General features: G+C 41.6%; 3 protein-coding genes across 4 annotated transcripts; all 3 read left to right on the plus strand.

Moving 5' to 3' along the window:
* Positions 1-4,050: 4,050 nt before the first annotated feature.
* On the plus strand, positions 4,051-5,553 carry LOC143521031 (aerolysin-like protein). Its single transcript, XM_077013622.1, has 2 exons — positions 4,051-4,194; positions 4,363-5,553. Exon 2 carries the CDS (start codon positions 4,384-4,386, stop codon positions 5,329-5,331), a length of 948 nt encoding a protein of 315 aa, XP_076869737.1. The 5' UTR covers positions 4,051-4,194; positions 4,363-4,383; the 3' UTR covers positions 5,332-5,553.
* A 5,643-nt stretch (positions 5,554-11,196) lies between these two features.
* Positions 11,197-15,096, plus strand: LOC143521054 (CD5 antigen-like). Of its 2 annotated transcripts, none has more exons than XM_077013638.1 (7): positions 11,197-11,399; positions 11,815-12,120; positions 12,224-12,529; positions 12,667-12,966; positions 13,112-13,480; positions 13,991-14,180; positions 14,369-15,096. In XM_077013638.1, the coding sequence occupies exons 1-6, from the start codon at positions 11,357-11,359 to the stop codon at positions 14,176-14,178; spliced, it is 1,512 nt and encodes a 503-aa protein (XP_076869753.1). In that variant the 5' UTR covers positions 11,197-11,356; the 3' UTR covers positions 14,179-14,180; positions 14,369-15,096. The 2 variants fall into 2 exon arrangements, with proteins under 2 accessions (XP_076869753.1, XP_076869758.1); XM_077013643.1 differs by having other exon boundaries at positions 13,991-14,113.
* Positions 15,097-18,633: 3,537 nt separating this feature from the next.
* LOC143521044 (CD5 antigen-like) lies at positions 18,634-25,265 on the plus strand. The gene is made up of 7 exons (XM_077013629.1): positions 18,634-19,203; positions 20,679-21,008; positions 21,110-21,415; positions 22,408-22,695; positions 22,797-23,294; positions 23,436-23,558; positions 24,236-25,265. The coding sequence occupies exons 1-7, from the start codon at positions 19,161-19,163 to the stop codon at positions 24,367-24,369; spliced, it is 1,722 nt and encodes a 573-aa protein (XP_076869744.1). The 5' UTR covers positions 18,634-19,160; the 3' UTR covers positions 24,370-25,265.
* The last annotated feature ends 1,219 nt before the right edge of the window (positions 25,266-26,484 follow it).

Consider the following 26,484-nt stretch of genomic DNA (forward strand, 5'->3'; position numbering starts at 1 on the left):
CGTTCCCATATTACTTCGTTACTCTCATCATTGCATTGGCTTCCGGTTGAGCAACGGATACATTTCAAAATTCTTACCCTTACTTTCAGAGCGTTACATGGCCAGGCTCCCATGTATGTAACTGATCTTCTTCGTCCACATGTATCATCACGCCCTTTCAGATCCAGTAACTTAAACTTACTTTCTGTTCCGCGCTCCAGGTTAAAGACACGAGGTGATTGAGCATTTGAGGTCGCTGCTCCCAAATTATGGAATACTCTACCAGACTCGTTGAGAGTTGTTGAATCAGTGGAGTCTTTCAAAAAGCAATTGAAGACTTACCTGTTTAAACAGGCCTTTGATAAATTGTTCAGGTGTATTGTGCCGTTTTAATGCGTATGAAATTTCCATTTTATTTCATTTTATTGTTTGTATCCTTTGTAAAGCATTTTGTGACAGTTGTCTGAGATAAATGCTATATACATACATTTTACTTACTTTACTTACTTAAGGTGTAAGGTTGGTGTGTAAGGTGTAATGTTGGTTTGACTGTATAAGGTTGGTGTAAATGTGTAAGGTTGGTGTGACTGTGTAATGTGTAAGGTTGGTGTGACTGTGTAAGGTGTAATGTTGGTGTGACTGTGTAAGGTGTAATGTTGCTGTGACTGTGTAAGGTTGGTGTGTAAGGTGTAATGTTGGTGTGACTGTGTAAGGTTGGTGAGTAAAAAAAGTAAGAACAAGACAGGTGTCCCTGTCTGACTGTTACCGTTGTGATGGGGTAATAAGCTGTTGGTCCTGAATGAACCGGTTTCTCCCATTTACACCGAAGTCTATCTGGGCTGAGAAAAGCAAGCACCTTGTGCATGTCTGGGCAATACATTAAAGGTAAACAACTCCACAAATGGAGATGTAGATGACAGAGGTGGGACCAAGTCAGTGTTTTGCAAGTCTCAAGTAAGTCCAAGTCTTTATCTTCAAGTCCCGAGTCAAGTCTCAAGCAAAGACAGTCAAGTCAAGTCAAGTCTCGAGTCAAGACAGGCAACAGTCAAGTCAAGTCCCAAGTCTGAAACTTGGAATTTTAAGTCCTTTCGAGTCTTTTTTTTTTTTTTAACCAATGTTGCAGGTATATTTTAAATGTAAATAATAGACATGTGTTCTTTTTTAAATCTGTATTCTCCTCAAATCTTTATAAAACATGTGCAACTGAAAACACGAAGTATAAAAAAAAATTTAATTACACCTCTTTATTGCACAGTTCAATTTGTTAAAATTAGCTGCAAAAACTACTTTAAACTACAATTTTCCAGAAATAAATATTCTGTGAAAAAGTCATAAGTAGAACTCCATGTTCAAATAAAAAGTGCTGATATTTTCACAGTACAATACAAAGAACCATAACAGCATTTTTCCCTCTCTTCTCTTATCTGGTTTCTTGGAGAACATGTGTGTCCATGTGTGAGTGACACAAGACAAACAAATATAAGAACTGAACAATTAACAGGAATCAGGAATGCAACTTTAGACATTTCAGTAAACTACTCTGCATTGCATTTGCAAAAGACCAAACTGGCCAAAAGTCTGTACACTGTAAAAAAGAAAAAGTTGAGAAAACTCAAAATTTCAAGGCAACTTACTGCACTCGATTTTTTAGTTTTGATCCCAACTCAAACTCTTAAGTTTTTAAGAAATTCACTCAGTTAAGCCAACTTATTATTTCTTGTTCCAATTATTTATTTTTCACAGGTATATAAACTTCAGATTTTAAGTATTGCCTACAAATAATTCCAAATGATTCAAGTTATGCTAACTTACTATATCTTGTTCAGATAATTTATCTTGCCCATGTATATGAACCTCAAAATGTAAGTTACATACCAGGAATTCCAAGTTTTTTAAAGTTGTGCTAACTTATTATATTGTGGCATGGTGCCACAGACACATCCATTCTTATTAAGAACAGAGGTTTTATTCTCACCTCGCAAGAAAATTGGCACTCACAGGCACAATTAAATCAAACTCAAGGCTTTAACTAACTTGGCCTTACACATGAAAATATAGGGGGAAGTCATGAAGATGACAACGTTACACATACATGGAGGGGAAACTCGGACAATATACAGACATAAACACCACATAATACACATAACAGGGCCGGAGCCGCAAGGGCTCATGGGTAATGACGTCACCCCGACGCTACAATATCTTGTTCAGATAATGTATATTTCCATACCTGTCAAGTCCCGTTTTGGCCGGGAAAGTCCCGTATTTTACCGCTCTGTCCCGGCGTCATCCCGTATTTTTATTTTCCAGTATTTTCCCGTATTTTCAGTTTTCAATTGTTATTTTTTTTAAAGCATTCATGTGCCGCTCCAAACAGAATTCTGTTTGGCGCGGCACATGAATGCTTTAAAAAAAAAAAACAATTGAAAAGTCGCGGGTTTAGTCACATTTGTAGTTCAAAACATATTTGGGGTGTTTTTTCTTCACTTTTTGCCACTCCAAAGATGTTTTCGTCTCTCCTACAGCCTCGATTGCAGCTATATGCAAATAACCGATTATGCAAATTACGCGATACGCGATACGCGATTACGTCAGATACGGGAAATGTCTCGTATTATTAAATACAAAACTTGACTGGTATGTATTTCACATGTACATAAATCTCTAAATTCAATACTAAGAATAGCTAACTGAAGTTGGGTCATATAAGACAAATGACAAAACACATTTGGACGTTAATATTCAATTCAGAGTAGCGTATGTCGTTGCTTGCTGCAGGTGAAATCCATTTCAAGTTGTCCGGAGTCGAAATCGCAAACCCCGCCCCGTTCTCAACTAAGGAGTCAAATTGAGCATGCGCAGAGGAGTTGGCCTGGCCTTAACTAGGGTTCAACTACAATTTGTATGTTTTGACAATGCAGGTTGTAAGGTCAGATCAACTTTTAACAAGAAACTCAATAAAGTAAGCCGATCTAATTACTTTGTTATATTTTGTGGTGCAATTAATTATTTTTGGCTCAGCTAAACTAAAAATCATAGTAAGGTGAGCAATTTTAAGTTCTGTTTTTTACAGTGTATGTCATTTGTGCACGATGAGGCCGTAGAATGATGTCCCCATAGCTGAAAACTCGCTCCACTTTTGTCAATATTTTTTTTTCTCGATGTAGATGTCTTCAAATACACAATCCATGCTGAGATAGAACTGGATATGATGGTGACAGAGAGAGGCTCTCTTCCCTGAGTTCAGATACAGAACCCAGGGTTGCCAACTCTCACGCATTGAGCGTGAGACACACGCATTTGACCGTCTTCACACACTCTCACGCCACACATCCCATTTCTCACGCCGAAAAAAAAAATCTAGTTTATTTACCTCTGATCCTTATCTATGATTCAATGAGTTACTAGTTCGCTCTGGCACCAACCACTGGCGATCGATCGATCGCGATATAATCATTAATTTGTGTCCATTTTACACCCCGCCCGGTAACAATTCACGTTTGCTGACCCCCCCATTTGATTGGTTGTGCTGCAGCTCATGCACACACACACACACAACGTACAGCGTGTGGAAAAGCAGAGGACCGGTCTGCGTCAGAAGGACGGTAATGAAATTAATGGGGCGCACTTTATAAATATTAATATGTGTTTTAAAATTTAGATTTGGGGTAAAAAAATCAAGTCTTTGCAAGTAAACAGGTTCAAGTCCAATTCAAGTCCCAAGTTATTGGTGTAAAAGTCCAAGTCAAGTCTAAGTCTCTGAATATTTTTTCAAGTCAAGTCAAAAGTCTTAATATTAATGACTCGAGTCTGACTCGAGTCCAAGTCATGTGACTCGAGTCCCCACCTCTGGTAAATAAATGAATGTTACTCCATGAATGGAGATGTAAATGGATGAAAGTTATGCAACTCTACGAATCGAGGTGTAAATGGATAAAAGTTATGCAACTCCATGAAGGAAGGTCACGTTTGTGACAATTTATCTTGAATTTTTTCTGACTTTCCTGACATTATCTGTGTTATTCATGACTGAATATTTCCCACTCACCAAGCCCATTTCTCCAGAAGCCCAGCTAACATCAAACCCCGCCTACTCTGTCAGACCCACCCACTTTGCCAGACCCCGCCCACTCTATCTGCTGTTTAAGAGACCATGCAGTGTGCAGCTGCCTCAACACACAAGACTTTTTTCCAGCCTCTATTCACAACTTTCCTGTAAGTATGTCTACTGTTCTGAATGTAGTGGTGAAAACTCAGTGTTTCATTTGTTTATAAATAAACTAGTGATTGCCAACTGTACACATCCTGCTATCACATATTTATGAACAATGTGTGCTGAGGTCAAAGGATATATTACCCAATTATTGTCTTTGGGTTTTTTAGGTTTGTATTAAGAGCAAGACCATGTCATACCTGGCCGACCTCCACATTATTGGCGGGAAGGGAGGTAGTGAGTTTACCTTCGATGGTACTGGCAGTGGATCCACCCTGACAAAGCTGTGGGTGTGGGCCGGAGGGTGGCAGATCAAAGCCATTAAGGTGTGGCTTTCTAATGGGCAGAACAAACAGTTTGGAAATCCTGATGGGAAATTTCAGGAATTTACATTTGAAGACGGAGAGCATTTTACTTCCCTGTCACTGTGGGGAAATGGAGCTGGAACACGTCTGGGTGGTATGAAGTTCAAGACCAACCGCTCCCGAGAGTTTTTTGCATATATGACAGATTGGGGCCTGAAAACAGAATATCCAATTGATGTTGGTTCTGGAATCTGTATGGGAGTCACAGGGCGATCAGGTTCAGACATTGACTGCTTAGCCTTCATGTTCATTAACACCATCAAGTCTACTGTGTTAACTGATGTGAATTATACCACACTACATGATGTGATACCCAAGGTGGCTGTTGAGGAACTCAAATCCATGACTTACACCAACAATACTAGTGAGATGCAAGAGTACAAAATAGAATCCTCAAAAACAGTCACCAAAAAGTCTTCCTGGTCTGTGACCAATAAGATTGAATTCAACTACCACTGTGAAGTGAAGGCAGGCATTCCTGAGGTTGTTGAAGTAACTGCTGGTTATGGTTTTACAGTGGGAGTTGAAAACAGTTTTGGTTTAGAGAACTCTGAAGAGAAAACAGAGCTGTTCTCTTTCCCTGTTAAAGTTCCCCCAGGGAAAAAAGTAACTGTACAAATCACGATTGGCAGAGTCACTGTTGATCTACCTTACAAAGGCACAGTGCAGATTACCTGCTTCAACGACAGTGTTCTGCAGTTTCCCATCAAGGGGACCTACAAGGGGGTCACTTACACTGATGGAAAAACAGTTATTAAGGAATCACCGTTATAGCTCAGAACAGCCTGATTCTTCCTGTTGTCCTTGCCAGGGCTTTGCAGACACCATAGGTGATTTCTTTTAGGTTTCTTATAGAAAGAAGTTTTGCGATGTTAATATGAGTTCTGTTGGGTGTGAAATTTTATGTGACAGTTGTTGAACAACAGATCTCAAGTCTGTGTCACTGCACAAATAAGGAATTCATAACAATTGAAAAATAAAGCATTTTGAATTCAAACACTGAAATTGCATACTTTTTTATACTATGTGTGTGATGCTTCAGTTTTTGTTAATTGTGTATCACTAAAATATATTTTGCATGAGACATAAATACTGTATTTATGATGTCCAAGACACCAACGTTTCTAAATCTCATTTGGTGGTTGAGAGCGTTGTACAGGATTAGTCATGATGGGCTTTAGGTGCAAAATGTGAATGTGATTTTTGTTGTTAAATTGGAATGATTTTGATGTATTAAAACACATGAAGGAATTATCATCGTATAGATAAAAGAAACAAACATATATTTTTGGTCACAGTATGGAGAACCCATGCTGGCCGCTTCTGTCAGTAACTCATGTTTGTCTTGTTGTGACATCCTGTTCGTCCCTCAGGGGGGTGTGGCCCGTTAGGGAGCTGAAGTGTCAATATTTTTGTGTGGCCACCACACAAAAGTAATAGAAGTAATAGGAAGTAGAAGGGACTTCCAACTCACAGATTATTTTTGGATTTTTCTTACTGTTCCATATTGTGAGAAATTGTATATGAAATTAAAGCTATAGCCTTAGGTAATGATGCAATGTCTAGGTTATATTGTTATTGGAACATTTTTTGCTGTATTAAAGTATATAAAGCTATATATAAACACATTTTAGTAACATTTTGCTGTCATGTAAGCAGAAAAACTACCTGTGAAGATTATGCTACATGCTTATGATGGAGTTTAGGTGTAAATAAACTAAATGAGAATGTTATTGTTGCATCAGTGCATATGAGGGTAATTCAGCTCGCAGATAAACACAATACACATTTTGCAAAATTCAGAAACATCTTCAGTACAATCAGAAAGCATTCAAACATTAATCAGTGTCCCCTGTCTGCACAGGGAACAAATGTTTTCTCAGTTTCTCAGGTGAAACATGTTACTGCACAGAAGTTGCTTTATAAAGCAGACTACACCCTCTACCACACCACCAACAGGACCTCCACACACCACCACCCGCTATAGTGGAGGAGGACACCTCATGCTCAGACAGAATGCCACATTGCTACTATTGGTAGTCCCTGCTTTTACAGTGATGATGTCAGTAGTACCCAGCATGCCTCACTCACATTCCAGTGCTTATCAGAAACAGGACAAACAGGAAGTCCATCTCACATGCTGTACACTACTGTAACCATGTTAACTGAGTCAGAACCACCAAACTTCATAATGTCTCTGCCCTAACAGTGGATACAGCTGCAATATTTAATAGTTATTTCCAATTCAGTTTTCATTTGGATATTTTACATCCATTGAGGTTCATTACTACGTGTTTATTGCATTTGTTGGCCTCATCAGAACACAATATCAGACATTTCTTTTCCTTTTAAGAAGACGTTTATAAATGGAAGCACAACACAAATGCTGATGCCTTGTTGAATAGTTTCAACTCAAATTGTTTTCAACTCAACTCCAGTAAAAGCTAAAACTATTTGAGGTAAACAGAAATCACCATGGAGAAATGTTACTGCAGTTAAAAGTCAAAGAGGGAGTTCAGGAAATACATACGGCATAAAACAAAACTTCAAATTCACAAAGAAATCTGTAAAGACACAATGCATATTGACAACACAATTTTGTGCAAAACTTGTTCACTAGCATTATCAATAATAACCTTCATGTTCTCATCACAAGCTTGTTCAATCAAAGCCGAGTTCACGATCTGCGAACCTTCTTCAGTGTCTGTGTGGACCGTACACCCTGCACTGATTACACTGCTGGTGTTTCACGTCTTCACAGTCACTTTTAAAGGTGACTCAGGACATCACGACCCCACCACACACACTGATGTTACAGGGGCGGCTTTGAACAGCTGGAATCTGCCCTGGTGTCTCAGTAAAATAATCGCCATCTAGTGGACAGACTTAATACCTGCAGGTCACACGTGAACTTCACGTTTTTTATGCCAAGCTCAGTTTTCCAGTTGATCAGCTGATTCGTATCAGCTTTATTATTACAATAACGTTCGGATTAACAAGTAATATTTTTTTACTTTTGAGGGTGATTCCCCTCACACACCGAGGCACAGCAGTGACTCAGTGACAGTGAATTTCTGCTGTTTGTCCACAAGGTGGCAGTAGTTGCTCAGAGTTCTCCTGTCAGTCTCGTGTTTGCTTCACATAGTTTTTCGGCCAGATTATTGTGTATCAATGTGATTCTAATTTGTTTAAAATATTCATTCACAATATTTTTGTTGGATTGGTTTGTTTTTCTTCAATTAAACCAGAATATAATGGAAATTAAAAAAAATGGAAATTTTAGAATGGAAACCTCCCACAGACATTAAAGCACAATCATTTAGCCTATGCATATTGATATTCATATTCCCAGCAATTTGGACGATATGGATGTACACACATCCATATTCATATGGGCTGCTTTGTACTGAATTTGGGGGGCTGTTCTAAACCATAGGCAAAGCTTTAAGCTTTTCTAAATATGATAGAACTGGCTCCCAGACAGAAGGAGATTTGCACCAGATCCTTCAACAATATAGAAGCTATGGGAGGGTTTTTTACAATAATAATAATCTTCTCCGTGCAAGCAGTGTCATGATAGCAGTCATTGTTTTTATGCTATATCATCATTTTTGGATGTTGACTGGCTGTGGAACCAAATCTAGCCAGGTCTGGGAATCGAACCCACGACCCTCCGGTCGCAAAACCAATTCCCTACCACCAGGCCATGACTGCCCCTAATTACAAACCTGACATGACTAATTACAGACCTATCTTAAATCTACCATTTATTGAGAATATAATCTTCAAGCAACTGTGTTTTTCTATCTGCAAAAATTTTAAATTGAAAATAAGACTTCTGAAAGAGTGCCAGTAACTTGTGGTGTTACACACACACTCACACACACACACACACACACACACACACACACACACATACAACACACACACACACACACACAGGCTGTGCCAGGTCATCATTTTTAACATGAGTGGAGAGATTCTCATACTGATTATTACACAGGGTTACTCAACCGTGTGGAAACAGAGCCCACACGACACCGGAAAAGAGAGCAAGCAGAACCAGTAATAGACATTAGATGAGGGATAAAAGACAATATATATATATAATTTTGCTCAGGCTTCCTGGATTGTGTTGATTCCACTAATTTTACCTGGATTGCTAATTAGAAAATCTAGCAAGCTTGAGCAAAATCCTGGTGAGGACTTTTAATCGCGGCACCTATATATGTGGGTTATACAGTTGTGATCAAATTTATTCAACCCCCACTGAAATAAAGTGTTTTGGCCAGTTTGACATTGATTTTGATCATTTCAGTCATCTTATTTACAATTATATCAAAGAGGCACTTATAAATTAGACAAACATAACATAATATTTATGATGGAATAACCACAAATGTCTTTACTGTTCTCACATCATTATCAGTTTTATTCAACCCCCTAGTGACATTATTTTTTAGTACTTAGTACAACATCCTTTTCCAGTTATGACAGCTTTCAAGCGTGAAGCATAGCTTGACACAAGTGTCTTGCAGCGACCTATGGGTATCTTAGCCCATTCTTCATGGGCAAAAGCCTCCAGTTCAGTCACATTCTTAGGCTTGCGCACTGCAACTGCCTTCTTTAGGTCCCACCAGAGGTTCTCAATTGGATTTAAGTCTGGTGATTGCGATGGCCACTCTAGAATGTTCCAGCCTTTCATGTTCAACCATGCTCTAGTGGACTTGGATGTGTGCTTCGGATCATTGTCCTGTTGGAAGGTCCAACGTCTCCCAAGCCGCAGGTTTGTGACTGACTCCATCACATTTTCCTCCAAGATCTCCTGGTACTGAAGGGAATTCATGGTACCCTGCACACGTTGAAGCTTTCCTGTACCATTAGAAGCAAAACAGCCCCAAAGCATAATTGACCCCCCGCCATGCTTCACAGTAGGCAAGGTGTTCTTTTGTTCATAAGCCTGGTTCTTCCTTCTCCAAACATAGCGCTGGCCCAAACAGTTCTAATTTAGTTTCATCTGACCACAGTACACTGTTCCAAAACCTTTGTGGCTTGTCCACATGACTTTTGGCATACTGCAGTCGACTTTTCTTGTTCTTTGGAGTCAGCAAGGGGGTGCGTCTGGGCGTTCTGGCATGGAGGTCTTCGTTATGCAGTGCGCGCCTTATTGTCTGAGCTGAAACTTCAGTGCCCACATCTGACAGGTCTTTTTTCAGTTCCTTAGCAGTCACGCGGGGATTTTTCTCCACATTACGCTTCAGGTAGCGCACAGCAGTCGCGGTCAGGACAGTTTCCACTGTGCCCTTTAACTTGAACTTGCGAATGATACTTCCGATAGTGTCTCTTGGAATATTTAACAACTTCGCAATCTTTTTATATCCATTGCCATTCTTGTGAAGAGCAATAACCTCTTCTCTTGTCTTCTGGGACCATTCTCTTGCCTTCACCATGCTTGGAAACACACCAGTAGATGTCTAGAAGGAGCTGAGTATCACAGTCCTTTTAAATCTGCCTAATTGGTGCTTATCATGCTTGATTGCTGCTCGTTGACATCCACAGATGTTTTCAATACCTGATGGAAAACACTGGAATGAACCTCTGTTCTTAGGAGTGGTAGTCGTAAAGGGGTTGAATAATTGTGTCAATGAAGAAATCACAAAAAGGCCATTTAATACTTTATGACAAAAAAAATTGATGCTATCTTAGTTGCATTTAGTTCTTTAACAAGTCCTTGTAAGATTTCATTATGAACACAATTACAAATGTGCACTGAATTCCATAAAACCCTTCGCAGCATTGGGGGTTGAATAAATTTGATCACAACTGTATAAAACCCACTCCACCCTCTACAACTACAACCCTACTCCACCCCCTACAACTACAACCCTTCTCCACCCTCTACAACTACAGCACCCTACTCCACCCTCTACAGACATTGCCACCCACCCCTAAACTCCAAATGAAAATACCCAAATTACAAATAAGTCAAATCCTATATACAGTTATTCTGTATTCTGTACATAATACAGAAAGACACAAACATTTCAGATAAGATCGTACTATTCAGATAAAGTCTATAAGTATTACTTCTCAAAAGTCTCTTAAAGCTAGTGATGGTTGAGAATATGATCTAAAGGCCCTACTGAAAAGAACCTACCACAAAGTTCAGATCTACCTCATAGGTCTCTCTTAAAAAACACAGTTCAGTTCTAATATAAATATGACTATTTGAGCTCTGTTTAAATTAATGTAGCATATTCTGATAAACAACTGCGTCTATAGCCTTCATTATGAAAATGTATATTTTATATTTAATATGAATGTACAATTTTGTATATACTAATGCAACTGGCCACGAGAGGCTTTCCTGTGTGGTTACAGGATCAGGCCATAATCAAGAATAAAGAACGAATGAGTCAGATTTAATCAGTTCTCACTCTATTTTGACTCCATGCGTGTCCATGTGCGTGTGTTTGTGCTGCATGTAAGTTCACACATGGTCTCAAACATGACACTATCATATTAGTTCTAACCACATTTCTGCAGCATGTAAGATCAGATAGTGAGTGCATCTTTCAGAACACACACACACACACACACACACACCGCCTGGTATCGTAAAGTCGAGAGAGTGTAACCTTGGAGTGCTGCCGGTGAAGGACGTGGTCCAGACAGAAGGACAGAGATCAAGAGATCAGCTGGTGGACGGGGTCCAGACAGAAGGACAGAGACAGGCCGGTGAAGGACAGGGTCTAGACAGAAGGACAGAGACCAGCCGGTGGAGGACAGAGGCCCAGACATGCTCACTGTTCTGATCCTGGTGCTCAGCTGCTCCAGTGCAGGTAGGACTCAGACACCAGTGCTGGACAGACTGGGCTGGGTGTCCAGGAGCAGATCCCAGTCCTACAGCACACTGGGGGGTGGGGGGGGGGCAGGGACATGCTGGGACAGACGTCTGTGATCTAGACACAGATCCCAGGCCTACAGAGACCTGCTTCTTGTTAATAAGTCTGTCCACTTGAGGTAGATCAGTTAACATAGAGTCCACAAACCTGCACATGGGTGTCATACTGTTCTGAGATCAGCATATAGTTTCGTCTCAGTATTCACCTTTTAAACTTTAATGTTGTTTCTCTTCAGTGAGAATTAGCACATCTAATGGAAGAGGTCATAATCTAGAAGTTGGCAGCAGTAGAGTCAATTATAAAACGATTAAAGTGTCAACTCTCATTTTGTTGCCTCTCGTCGTGTGGTCAGAGGCGTCTGGGGTTAGGATGCTGAACGGCGAGGACTCCTGTTCTGGGACGCCGCTGGTCCTCTACAACGGACTCTGGAGGAAGGTCCACAGCACCACGTTTGACTACCGGGCGGCGGCCGCACTGTGCAGGCAGCTCGACTGCGGCAACGTGGTGGCCGTTAGCGAGCGAAGGGACTGGAAGTGGAAGGAGATCAGGGTGGACGTCAGGTGTGAAGGTCAGGAGGCTGGTCTGTCACAGTGCAGACAGCACGACGTCGATATCGCCCCAGGTTTCGACGGCTACAATACGTTTCTCATCTGCTCAGGTGGGAGTTCGACCTTATGAGGATTTACGCTAAGGTTCAGTTTAGCTATAAGGACACAAATATATGTAAGCTTGCGTGTCTTTAATGCTGCGATTGCTCTCAGACTCTGTGAGACTGGTGGATGGAGGTGGATTCTGCTCTGGGAGACTGGAGGTGAAGTCCCATCAGTCCTGGACCACAGTGTGTGAGGCTGACTTTGACTGGCAGGACGCAGAGGTAGTCTGCAGGGAGCTGGGCTGTGGTTCTCCACTAACTCTACAGGGGGCGCTCTCTGGAGAAGAGAAATACCAATTTGGGACCAACAAGTTCCAGTGTATCGGCACAGAGAAGCATCTCCTTACCTGCAGCACCTCAGCCAGAGAGGAGCACACCTGCACACGCCGCAGTGCTGTTGTACTCACCTGCTCAGGTATGAGTAGGTATGAGTATTAGAGAGTGTGAGAGATGTCAGAACTTTCAAAGCTTCTGAAAAGACGTGAATGTTTGTGTGACGTGCCTTCATATAGTCCACACAATAATAAACGTGCCCTCCTCCGGCGTCTGCAGGACCCGATGACGTACGGCTGGTGGGCGGGCACAGCCGCTGTGCCGGGAGGGTGGAGCTCCGGCACAGCGGGCGGTGGAGGAGGGTGGAGGCGGACGGCTGGTCGGTGCGAGAGGCCGGCGTGGCGTGCCGACAGCTGCGGTGCGGGCGTGCTGTAGCAGCCACCCACGCGGGCGGAGAGAGGGCGGGCCAGCTCGACTGGGCCTTCGAGGTCCACTGCACAGGAAGTGAGGCGGAGGTCAGGGCGTGTTCCGTCAGGAGCGTGACGTTCGTCTGGGAGACGGCCGGAGTGGTTTGCTCGGGTAACTGAAGCGGGAATGAATTTGATTGGTCTACAAAACTGATATTCACATTAAAATAATAAACACTATATATTAAACTATATTAAATATATTTATTTGTTTTATTAATGACGGTGTAAACTTTTTGATTTCTGCATCTTCTCAGATCTCCTGGTCCAGCCCAGCATCTTCTTCTCTGCTCCCATTAGACCATCCAGGGACCTCCAGGGGCCAGCGATGTTCAGGGGCCACAGCTTCACCATCACCTGCTCCACTCAGCCCCAGTACCCAGGAGGGTCCTTCCACCTCACACTGCCCTGGAACAACATTAGCCACGCCCACCCAGCTGTCAATCACTCAGCCTCCTTCCCGTTTCCTGCAGCAGATGATTATCACCAGAGAAACTACAGATGTGTCTATCACAACCTAGTGATATATAAATGTGTGCGTTTCAGTTTTGGGGGTGGGTGGTATTCTGGACCTTTCATCCACAACTTCTCCTCAAAGAGTGAAATTCTCACCCTCACCATGACGGGTAATCTGATCCTGAAATCTATGGTCATGTGTGTATGTGAGTGTGTGTATGTATTTGTATTCCAGCCTTAATATTGTACTGATCATAGCCTCTTGAATGTTTTAATGAATTAATGATATCATATTTTCCTTATCATTCAAACCTGAAATCTAAATTGTGTATGCATGTGTGTGTATGCGTGTATGTGTATGAATGTGTGTATGCATGTATGTAAATGCCGTAAATGTAAATGTATGTGTGTGTATGCATGTGTGTGTATACATACATACACACACACACATACACACACATGCATACACACACGTGTGTGTATATGTGTGTATGTATGTGTGTGTATGCATGTGTGTGTATGTATGTGTGTGTATGTATATGTGTGTGTACGTATGTGTGTGTATGCATGTGTGTGTATATGTGTGTGTATGTATGTGTGTGTGTATATGTGTGTGTATGCATGTGTGTGTGTGTGTGTGTGTGTGTATGCATGTGTGTGTGTGTATGTGTGTGTTTCAGACCTTCCATTACTTGCTGCCATCACCAGATTGGTGTTTGTGGTGTTTCTTTTGATGATAAGCTGCTGGATTATCTTCCTAATCGACAATAAGTGTGCTAATTTCTTCATGACAAAAACACCAGGTGAGGGACTACATTTCCCAGGTGAGGGACTACATTTCCCAGGGAGAAGTAGTGAACACAGATGAAGGTGTGTGAACCAGTGTATACTCTATTCAATCACAGAAACGCACTGCCATTTAATTTTGTACACTTGTGAATAGACTTATTGGTCTATGTGGTTTAATCACATAGGAAAAGCACTAACCAGTAAAAATAAAGTTAACCTAACACAGTGGTGCATTCTATTCTAATCCAGTGGTGCATTAATCTCCACAGGCCACAAGGGGGCAGCAGCAGCAGTACAGTACAAGAAATGAGGCACTGGACGGGGGTGATGAGAGAGGAGGAGGCACAGGAGCCCAGTGACTGGACATATAGGGAGAGCGTGTGTGTTGGGTCTGTACTGGGTGTGTGTGTGGGGTGTGGTGGGGAATTAGGTGCAGATTGAGAGAGTTTGTGGGTGTGGTTAATTTGTGGCGAGTGTGTAGTGAGTGAAGAGTGTGTGGGGAATTAGGCAACGAGTGAGCGAGTTTCTGGGTGTGTGGTGTGGTGAGTGTGTAGTGATTGTGTGGGGAGTGTGTAGGGAGTGTGTAGTGATTGTGTGGTGGGTGGGTGCTGTGTGAATGTGTGGTGAGTGTGTGGGGAGTGTGTAGTGATTGTGTGGTGGGTGTGTGCTGTGTGAATGTGTGGTGGGTGTGTAGGGAGTGTGTAGTGTTACGGCCTGTCTAGGCGTGAGGACCGTAACAGTGGTGTATGTGAACAGCAGTGCGAATGTTAGTGATGATGGGACAACAGGAGTGGGTGGTTAAAGGTGTATTATACAGAAATTGTAATTTACAAGATATATACATACACGTAACTGGTCTCAGCTTCAGGAGTGGCCCAGGCCAACATAACAAACAGAACTGAACTATAAAATAAACCAAACACTAATTACTCTAACAGAAAACAAACATACAGTACTACCCTAACTCCCTAACAAAAAACCATACAAACAAACCCAAATCCCAAAACAAAATGGCAGCCACTCCCTACTTACCAGAACACCAACAACACATAGAATATTTACAAAATGTACAACCGGCAGACAATCCAACAGGGGCAAAGGCAAAAAGCATAAACAAGTTCAAAGCAGTCAAAAACCAGAGTTCTAAGATGAGGTACAAATGCAGAATACTAATAACTAACCACCAACACCACCAAGGAGCAAAAATGTCTCGCTGGGAGGCACCGGGAAGGGCCTTATATAGTGCAGGGTGAAATGGAGTCTGGAGCGGAGTCTGGAGCGGAGTCTGGAGCGGAGTCTGGAGCGGAACAGACAGCAAACACAATACACAACACTATCATAGGACATAACAGTAGTGATTGTGTGGTGGGTGTGTAGGGAGTGTGTAGTGATTGTGTGGTGGGTGTGTAGGGAGTGTGTAGTGATTGTGTGGTGGGTGTGTGCTGTGTGAATGTGTGGTGGGTGTGTGGGGAGTGTGTAATGTTTGTGTGGTGGGTGTGTAGGGAGTGTGTAGTGATTGTGTGGTGGGTGTGTGTGGTGGGTGTAGTAGGTGTGGTGATGTGTGTAGTGATTGTGTGGTGGGTGTAGAAGGTGTGGTGATGTGTGTGCGGTGGTAGATTAGGTACATAGTTTGTGGGTGTGTGGTGTGGTGGGTGTGTGTAGTGATTGTGTGGTGGGTGTGTGCTGTGTGAATGTGTGGTGGGTGTGTGGGGAGTGTGTAGTGATTGTGTGGTGGGTGTGTAGGGAGTGTGTAGTGATTGTGTGGTGGGTGTGTAGGGAGTGTGTAGTGATTGTGTGGTGGGTGTGTGTGGTGGGTGTAGTAGGTGTGGTCATGTGTGTGCGGTGGTAGATTAGGTACATAGTTTGTGGGTGTGTGGTGTGGTGGGTGTGTGGGGAGTGTGTAGTGATTGTGTGGTGGGTGTGTAGGGAGTGTATAGTGATTGTGTGGTGGGTGTGTAGGGAGTGTGTAGTGATTGTGTGGTGGGTGTGTGTGGTGGGTGTAGTAGGTGTGGTCATGTGTGTGCGGTGGTAGATTAGATACATAGTTTGTGGGTGTGGTGGTGAAAAGGAGAAAATCATAATTTTTCATAATGTGTGAAATATGAAGAGAGGAGATGAGATGACCCAGAAGACCCAGACGAGCGTTTCCTCCGTGAAAAACTGACCTCATGGCTACAGCTGCACTAGTTAAAATACTTTAATTAGTTAATGAATTACTCAACATGTGGTTTGAACAAAAAATCAATATTTAAACCTGCAGATTTGTTATTTGCTCTTGAGTTACTTTTCAATTTTTCTACATGGTTTCATATTTACACATTTAATCAGATTTAATATACATTTTTAAAATTTATACCTAGAGATTTTAGTCCTACTAGGATTATGATGTCATTTAAATAATATTTGATTATGATGTCATTTAAATAATATTTGATTAGGTCTTACTAGTTCTGCCTTTGTAATCTGATTTCTTTGTAAAAAGAAAATGTGTTCTCATATATTTGTCATTAAATATGGACCAAATCCCACTAAAGAGGCTGTGATTTCATGTCTTTACTGTTATCTAAAAGTTATAAAATACAACAGGGCAGTACAGAGCTCTATGCAATACAACTCCACAGTTTGCAATATTTTGCCCAAGCCAACACAGGGCATCTCATAAACCTTTACTGTGTGCGTATGTGTGTGTGTGCTTGCATGTACTGTATGTGTGAACATGTGTGTACACATGTGGAAACACCATATGCTGTAATAAATGTATTTGCTTTTGAAAATGCAAAGATCATCCACTATTGTAAAATCAGTGGACAGTTGTAGATCATAATCAAAATAATAGACGTTGAAACAAAAACATCCACTGGTCATGTTCTAAATCTTGGTTGGTGGTAATATAAAGCTTACAAAAAATTTCACCTACGTTCTGTGTTGGGAACGTTACTTTAAAAAAGTAATTAGTTATAGTTACTCACTACTTGTTAGTAACTGAATTACTCTATAATAAAAGTAACTCATTACCAGGGAAAGTAACTATTTGCGTTACAGTTAAAAAAAAGGTTATATGCCAAATAATTAAGTTTTTTTAAGCAGTTTTCACAGTCAGTTGAAATGAGTAGATCAGAAAATTGTTTAACTTTTGATATTTATTGCACATCCACAGACCAGTGCAGGATAAAATCCTTTAAAATCCTAAATCTTTGGGAAAAAAAAGCAAAAGTAAACAGTTACACTATATAAAGTGCATTTACATCTATGAAATTAAATTAAATTCTCTCAACCTGAGACAACTGGTTTGTTTACAACAGAAGTAAACTTAACAATAAAACCTCTATTCTTAATTAAATAAATCAAATACCCAGTCTGGTAGACATTCAGGAACTTCAAGTATTTTCTTAAATAATGTTTATATCGCCTTGAAAGTTCTAGTTTTCTTCGGCTTACACCTGACGCCATTTCGGCCTCTTCTCTGTTTGTGTCGTGTCACTCGCGTGCTTCGGCGCGCGTGTAAAAACACTGGCTCTGATTGGCTAACATAACGCTGCCTTAGCCAATCGCTTACTGAATTGTTAAGTTAAACAGGTGTTACACCGAGAACTGTGACCTATTGAGATCTGTTACTCCTCACTAGCCTGGGCAGCGGTCCGCTCGCATGTAACGCACCGCTTTTAATGACCAGTAACGTCAACGGCGTTGTAACGACAGGAAAAGTAACTAATTATATTATCCCGTTACTGACAAAATGACGACGTTACCTAACGCCGTTATTTTTAACGGTGTTATTCGCAACACTGCCTACGTTTAATCACTCAGGCATGAAAGGGTTAAAAGCGCAGACAGGAGCAGACAGTGCGTCTCTCTGGCACGCCAGGATGAGATGGAGATAAGCCTGTATTAGTTTTAATAATCAGGACCGCTCAACTGTGGAGACATTTATCTTACAAAACAGGAAACATCAAGAACTAGAAACAGGAAACAGGGTATCAGAGAATCAAACCTCAGATGAGAGATATGATAAGAGACTAGGGAAAAAGAGAAAATATGATGAAATATCACTTATAAGTAGCATCTGAGTGTTTTGCAACTATTTCGTAACTGTTCTAAATCATGAGAACAAAATATACAGTATATGAAATACCATTTCTCAAAAAACAAATATCTTTCATTAAAGATGTAAATAGTGTAAATAAAGTGTACATTTTTAAATGTCAAATACAAATGTGAAACTGGACAAATAAAAATAAAAAACATGCAAAGGAAACGTTAAAACATACATTTATATTTTCTGATCCCACAAGGTTCTGTGTGTGTGTGTGTGTGTGTGTGTGTGTGTGTGTGTGTGAGAGAGAGATTTTGTACATTAATCATTTGCATCAGGGTTCCGTGTGTGTGTGTGTGTGTGTGTGTGTACACACACACACACACACACACACACACCTTACCATGTCGCATCCCTGTCACACAGGTGCTCACCATGTTTCTGCAGTGTGTGAAGATCTGATAATGAGTGCATCTTTCAGAACACACACACACACACACACACACACATACGCATGCATGCAAGCTCATACATCCACGTGCTCATGCACAGAAACACAACAACTGGTCTCATATATTTGAGAGAGTGTAACTTCAGTGTGCTGCTAGTAGGACAGAGAAGGACACACAGAAGGACAGAGACCAGCCGGTGGAGGACGAGGTCCAGACAGAAGGACAGAGATCAGCCGGTGGAGGACAGGGTCCAGACAGAAGAACAGAGACCAGCCGGTGGAGGACAGGGTCCAGACAGAAGGACAGAGACCAGCCAGTGGAGGACAGGGTCCAGACAGAAGGACAGAGACCAGCCAGTGGAGGACAGGATCCAGACAGAAGGACAGAGACCAGCCGGTGGAGGACAGGGTCCAGACAGAAGGACAGAGACCAGCCGGTGAAGGACAGGGTCCAGACAGAAGGACAGAGACCAGCCGGTGGAGGACAGGGTCCAGACAGAAGGACAGACACCAGCCGGTGGAGGACAGGGTCCAGACACAAGGACAGAGATCAGCTGGTGGAGGACGGGGTCCAGACATGCTCACTGTTCTGATCCTGGTGCTCAGCTGCTCCAGTGCAGGTAGGACTCAGACACCAGTGCTGGACGGACTGGGCTGGGCGTCCGGGAGCAGATCCCGGTCCTACAGCACACTGGGGGGGGGGGGGGGGGGGGGGGGGGGGAGATCAGGGTTTAAGATGTTAAGAGCAAAGCAGACCTCCTGTCGTAGTCCATAGGTTTGCTAGTTTAGCCAGATCTTCAAACGCTGACTGAAGACTTTTTGTGCAAACGTTTCAGTATCTTCTTGTTGAATGCAGCCCAAACCGCTTAATGTACAAACTCCGTTCGAAGGTCTCGGCTCTGACAGGTGTGCTATATGTTTTGAGTCGATTAGAGTTGTAGTTAAATTATTATTTTTTTTTTAAGTTTAAAAATTTTTAAAGCCCCATTGAAATGAATTGGCTCCCATAAAAACTCAGAATCAGAATCAGCTTTGTTGAGATTTTCCTGTTTGATTTTTGGGTCAAACCACACACAATTACACCAAAGTCATCAGAAATGGGTCCTCTCTCATACAATCTCTTCAGTGAAGCGATAAGTTAAATATGTCCCAAACTACGATCGTTTGTTCGGAGGGTGCAATTCAGATTAAACAAGGCTTCTCCACTCTCAAGTAGTGAGTGACAGTTATTTTTTAATGCCCCCCCCACACACACACACACATACATCTCTCTCACACCCACTACACATACACCACACAGACACACACATACATCTCTCTCATACCCACTCCACACACACACACACACACACACACACACACACACACACACACACACACACACACACACACCTCTCTCATACCCACTACACATACACACATATTCATCACACAGACACACACATACATACATCTCTCTCATACCCACTACACATACACACATATACACCACACAGACACACACATACATCTCTCTCATACCCACTACACATACACACATATACACCACACAGACACACACATACATACATCTCTCTCATACCCACTACACATACACACATCTCTCTCATACCCACTCCACATACACACATATACACCACACAGACACACACATACATACATCTCTCTCATCCCCACTCCACATACACACATATACACCACACAGACACACACATACATACATCTCTCTCATACACACTCCACATACACACATATACACCACACATACACACACATACATACATCTCTCTCATACACACTCCACATACACACACATCTCTTTGTCAAGCACTATGTATTTCCTTCAGGAAATGCAAATCTAGTTTTAACTGTAATTCCATTGTTACATCCTCTTGAAAGATTTATTATGATGATTATTATTATAACTACTTAAAATGAATTATATATTAGAAGCTATAAGTGATGCTATTTGTAGATGTGGTGTGATGGGTCTTTATTGTTAAATGAAGCTCTGGGGGTTTTTAGTGAATATCAACACAGTTCATTTGGTAACAGAATCTGAGCTTCACTTTCATGTCTCCACATGTGCGTATAGAGATGAAGTTGGTCAGACTCGTGGGTGGCGACGGTCACTGTTCCGGGAAGCCAGAGGTGTTTTACGACGGAAAGTGGCACCGCGTGTACAGCTCCAACTTTGACTTCAGAAACGCGATGGTGGTGTGCAGAGATCTTGGCTGCGGAAATGCCGTCAACATTTCCGATGCGCTCGAGCTGAAGGACAAAGGCACCAGAGTGGATGTTCGCTGTGAGGGGCAGGAGGCAAGTCTTGAAAAGTGCAAACATCACGGAGTCTCGGCGCATCGTGGTGGAGGGGGTTGTGGGAGATCTGGACTCTACAGCCACAATGCCGAACTCGTCTGCTCAGGTCGAAGTTTAAACATACAATAATTAATTCATAATTACAATAAACCATAAACATATTTTGAAATCTTGTTTATCTCTGTCTATTTTTGTGTCTGCTTTCAGAACCAGTGAGACTGGTGGATGGAGGTGGATTCTGTTCTGGGAGACTGGAGGTGAAGTCTGAGGAATCCTGGACCACAGTGTGTGAGGCTGACTTTGACTGGCAGGACGCAGAGGTAGTCTGCAGGGAGCTGGGCTGTGGTTCTCCACTAACTCTACAGGGGGCGCTCTCTGGAGAAGAGAGATACCAATTTGGGACCAACAAGTTCCAGTGTATGGGCTCGGAGAAGCGTCTGTCTAACTGCAGCACCTCAGCCAGTGAGGATCAGAACTGCACACTCAGTAGTGCTGTGAATCTCACCTGCTCAGGTAAGAACGTGGTCCCTACCAGCATGTAATATAATAATAATAATAATCTTTATTTGTATAGCACCTTTCATACATACATGTAACTCAAAGTGCTTTACAGTATAAATAAAAGAAACATTAAAAGGAGATAAGACAAAGACAAAAAGACAAAAAGAAAATGTTAAAAGAAATTAAAGATAAAAATATTAAAATAACATAAAAGTAAAAAGTGAAGTAAGATAATAAAAAGTAAAGTAAATAAGATAAAACTATTAAGATAGAGTTTCTTAACTAAAAGCGGATCTAAACCGGAATGTTTTAAGACTGCTCTTAAAACTATGCAGGGATGAAATGCCTCTGAGCTCTTCAGGAAGAGAGTTCCAGAGCTTTGGGCCATAGTGGCTAAAAGCACCCTCGCCAATCTTTAATCGGCTTTTAGGAATCACCAGTAGATTACTGTTTGAAGACCTGAGAGACCTGACTGGAACATATCTAACCATCATTTCACTTAGGTAAAGAGGGGCAAGACCATGAAGACATTTAAAAACCATGATTAGAACCTTAAAATCTATTCTAAAGCTGTCAGGTAACCAGTGCAGTGAGTGGAGTGCAGGTGTAATATGATCTCTCTTTCTCCTGCGGGTCAGAACCCTTGCAGCCGCGTATTCTTTCCACCATTAGTTCTTTAGCTGTTCCCAGTCCCATCAGCTGTACCTGAACATTGCACTCCAACAGAAGATATTTCTTTCCACCAGACTGTTTGTTGCCTGTTTCAACCACTCTCGTTTTTCCATTCTCGAACTCCATTCAACCCCCTCCCCCGAAGAACATGTCACTTGATCAATGATAAATTTTCAATAACTACGTATTAAGAGGTGTTGGCAAAAACGCCATTATCAACGGCAACTTTAAGAATTCCATTTCTTAAAAAAAGGCTTTTGAAGGTGTGTTAACATGCTTGAGCACTTCCCCTGTGAATGTTTAGCAGACGCAGCGCTCTTCTGTCTCTTCAGGTCCCGATGATGTGAGAGTAAGTGAACACTGCGCTGGGGCAGTGGAGATGTATTTCAGTGGCGACTGGAAGAAGGTGGCCTCGGAGCTCTGGTCCTTGAAGGAGGCGGCTGTGGTCTGCAGACAGCTGAACTGTGGTTCCTCCGTGGCAGCTTTGCATCTTCAGGAGGGCGTAGGTCTTCACGGGTGGGGTTTCGGGATCCAGTGTACAGGAACCGAAGAAGCAGTGAGGGAATGTACGGTGAAGACGGCGCCGGTCGTGAAAATTCTGGCTGGAGTGGTCTGCTCAGGTAACTCCGCCAGTGCAACATGACGTTGAAATGCATTCTGGTTTCTTCTCAAGAGAATGATTTGATCCAGAACATTTTACAATCTTTCCGTATCTTCCCAGATCTCCTGGTCCAGCCCAGCGTCTCCTTCTCTGCTCCCATAAGACCATCCAGGGGCCTCCAGGGGCCAGCGGTGTTCAGGGGCCACAGCTTCACCATCACCTGCTCCACTCAGCCCCAGTACCCAGGAGGCTCCTTCCACCTCACACTGCCCTGGAACAACATTAGCCACGCCCACCCAGCTGTCAATCACTCAGCCTCACCATCACCTGCTCCACTAAATCACAGCGCCCAGGAGGGTCATTCTACCTCACACTCGCTTGGACCAAGTGAAGCCACGCCCACCCGGCTGTCAATCACTCAGCCAGCTGTCAGTCACTCAGCCTCCTTCCTCTTTCCTGTTGCTGACGACCCTCATCAGGGCACATACAGCTGTTTCTACGACAACCAAGTGAGCATTAAATGCGTGCGGTTCAATGTTGGGGACGAGTGGAAGTCAGGACCTTTAATACACAACTTCTCTTCCTCCATGAGTGGCACCATCTCCATTGGCCTCGCAGGTAATCTGTTGTGTTTCTGTGGTAATACTTGAGGGTACTTTGAAGATATAACGATCCTGACGTTTTCTCGCATTTGTTAATGGGAGAATGATATCTTGATCAAACCTTTTTCCACTTTGTGCATTTGTGTGTGTGTTTCAGATTCTCCAGTACCTGCAGTCATCACCAGAATGATGGTTGTGCCGTCTCTCCTTCTGATTACCTGCTTCTTCATCTTCCTCATCTGCAAGAAGAGGAGACGTTTCCTCATGAGACACACATCAGGTGAGGGACTACATTACCCAGAGGGAACAGCGGTGAACACAAGGGGGGATGTTTCCTCATGAGACACACATCAGGTGAGGGACTACATTACCCAGAGGGAACAGCGGTGAACACAAGGGGGGATGTTTCCTCATGAGACACACATCAGGTGAGGGACTACATTACCCAGAGGGAACAGCGGTGAACACAAGGGGGGATGTTTCCTCATGAGACACACATCAGGTGAGGGACTACATTACCCAGAGGGAACAGCGGTGAACACAAGGGGGGATGTTTCCTCATGAGACACACATCAGGTGAGGGACTACATTACCCAGAGGGAACAGCGGTGAACACAAGGGGGGATGTTTCCTCATGAGACACACATCAGGTGAGGGACTACATTACCCAGAGGGAACAGCGGTGAACACAGAAGAACACAGATTTAGGACAGAACACACCATTACATTTTACAGGAAATATCAAATGTGTCCTACATGTGCAGTGACTATAAAATCAGACTATGAAAAATTTCAACTGAAATCAGTCTCCGTGTTCTACATGATACATATGGGTAATTAAACCTGACAATCATAATCTGTACTGAGCTTCTGTTTGCCAGTAAAGGGTGACAACAACATTTTTGTGTAAAAATAAAGAAACACTTTTCTAATGTTTACTGTAATGCACCACTACAGGCCACCAGGGGGCAGCAGACCCTGTGTATGAGACCATAGAGCTGGTGGGCCTGCAGCGGAGTAAGAGAGGAGCAGGAAAGGAGCAGCGCACAGACGTGAAGGAGGAAGAGGAGGGAAAACCCCACAAGAACTAAACACAGAGACTCCGTCCGACATGCCGTACGCCCTCCTACACAGTACAGCAAAGCAGTATGAGATACAGGGCAGTGTGTCCGAATACACAGTATTCATTAAACAGTAGGTGAAAAGTACCCGGATGGCTTACTGAATCAGGAACCATTTTGAAATATGCAGCACACTATCCTATCCCATAATTCAACTGGAGCAATAAACTATGATCGTGTGATGTCATATAACGTTTTAACGTTTGAGTAGAGCGTACTGCATTAAAATCTATTGTCTACTGCTTAAGTATGACATTTCTGATTCAGCCATAGTGAATCTGATAATCACTTAATCAGAAAAATACCAAAAGAGGAAGTTGAAAGTAAGCTCATGTGTAATCAATCAGACACCAGAAATGGAGAGTTCTTCATTCACAGGACATTTTGACATGTGTTCAAGAATCAGTGTACGTGGTCCATGAATCAGTGACTCAATTTGTTCTTTAAATCTTAATATATAAAAATGTTTCACACCTTTTTGTTCACCAATATATAACCACATTTTTAATATTGCTGAGCTTTTTTTTTACATTAAACTTTCAATAATCAATGTATTATTTTTTGGGTTTTTTTAGAGTAAGCTTATTTTTATTAATAGGATTATGTTTAAGTTAATGGCGTGTATACAGTGTATTTGAGAATGACTTTGTCAGTATTTAGAATCCAGAGAGTTGTTAACCCAGTGCCTGTCTAGTTTGAAGACCATGACAATTTCACAATGTGTGAAATGTCTTTCTGTGAACATTCAGATTCGGATTGTGACTTCCAGCCAAAATACACAGTTCACTGCTGTTTTCACTTAATGTATCTCCTTTACTGTAAATTGTATTGCATTTTCATTTTTAAATAAAGCTTTTTAAAGGCTACTTTGTCTTTTTGGACTATTTGTAGATTGTATATTGCACTGGAAATGTCAATGATTAATATAGTATATGAACCTACAATACTGCACTAATAATAATATAAATGAAGATAATTCAGAACAAGGAGACATTTTCTGTGGAAAGAGATTTAATAATATGTATGCATCAATGTCATCAACTCCTGTGGGTTAAATACATTAAATAATAATTGTCAAAAATACTGATAAAATCAATAATAATTAGTTCCTTACTTACTCTTCATAATGGCCTGATCCTGTATACACAGAGGAAAACCTGGCTGAATGAGTTTAGATATATATATATATATATATTACACACACACACATACTCATATTAAAATACATATCCATAACTATGACTATATATGCACATATTTATCAGAATATGCTACAGTAATTTAAAGACAGTCCATTTGGTAACAGTCATTTTTTACACACACCACAATTTGAGACTGAAGCATTTTTTCATTTTTTTATTCTGGCTTCATTGAAAAATAAAGGAAACCCCAAGCCTGTTTCAACTACAAATAAATACAAATAAAATGAAAGAAATCCTTATAATGAATCAGAATCACACTAATATATGTACAATAATCTAGCAGACAAGCCAAACGAACCAAACCGTGAGAGTCGCAGGGGAACTCTAACCAACTACTGCCACCTTGTGGACAAACCGCAGAGGTTCACTGTCACGGAGTCACTGCTGTGGCTCCATGTGTGTATGTTTGGGTGACAAAATGGAGGCGAAAAACATTATTTTAAACATACATTGTTCTGCAGTATGACGTCATAATATGGTAAAATAAAAAAAGCATAATAATTTTAAATATAGATCAATTGTATTCAGTTTAAGGTTCCCTTCATGCAAACTATAATTAATACTTTGCAAACGTATATTATGTATAACTTTTGTTAATTCCATTTACTTGTAGCCTTTTTTAATCACTTATAAAACAATAACAGGCTCGTGGAAATGCTGTTTTTTTTATTTAAATTATGCAGTGATTTTAAAAATCAACCCATTTAAATTCATATGAAGTGATATCACCACGTCTTACCACAGGATATTTACATTATTTTGTACATGTTGAATCCTAAATAAATAGTGTTTTAAACCTTGAGTTTAAAAAAAACAATATTTTAATTTTCTTAAAGTATAACTGTCACACCACATGGCTAACAAAAAATGACAGAACAATTTT

This window comes from Brachyhypopomus gauderio, chromosome 1 (assembly GCF_052324685.1).
Source record: "Brachyhypopomus gauderio isolate BG-103 chromosome 1, BGAUD_0.2, whole genome shotgun sequence".
NCBI classification, from domain to species: domain Eukaryota; kingdom Metazoa; phylum Chordata; class Actinopteri; order Gymnotiformes; family Hypopomidae; genus Brachyhypopomus; species Brachyhypopomus gauderio.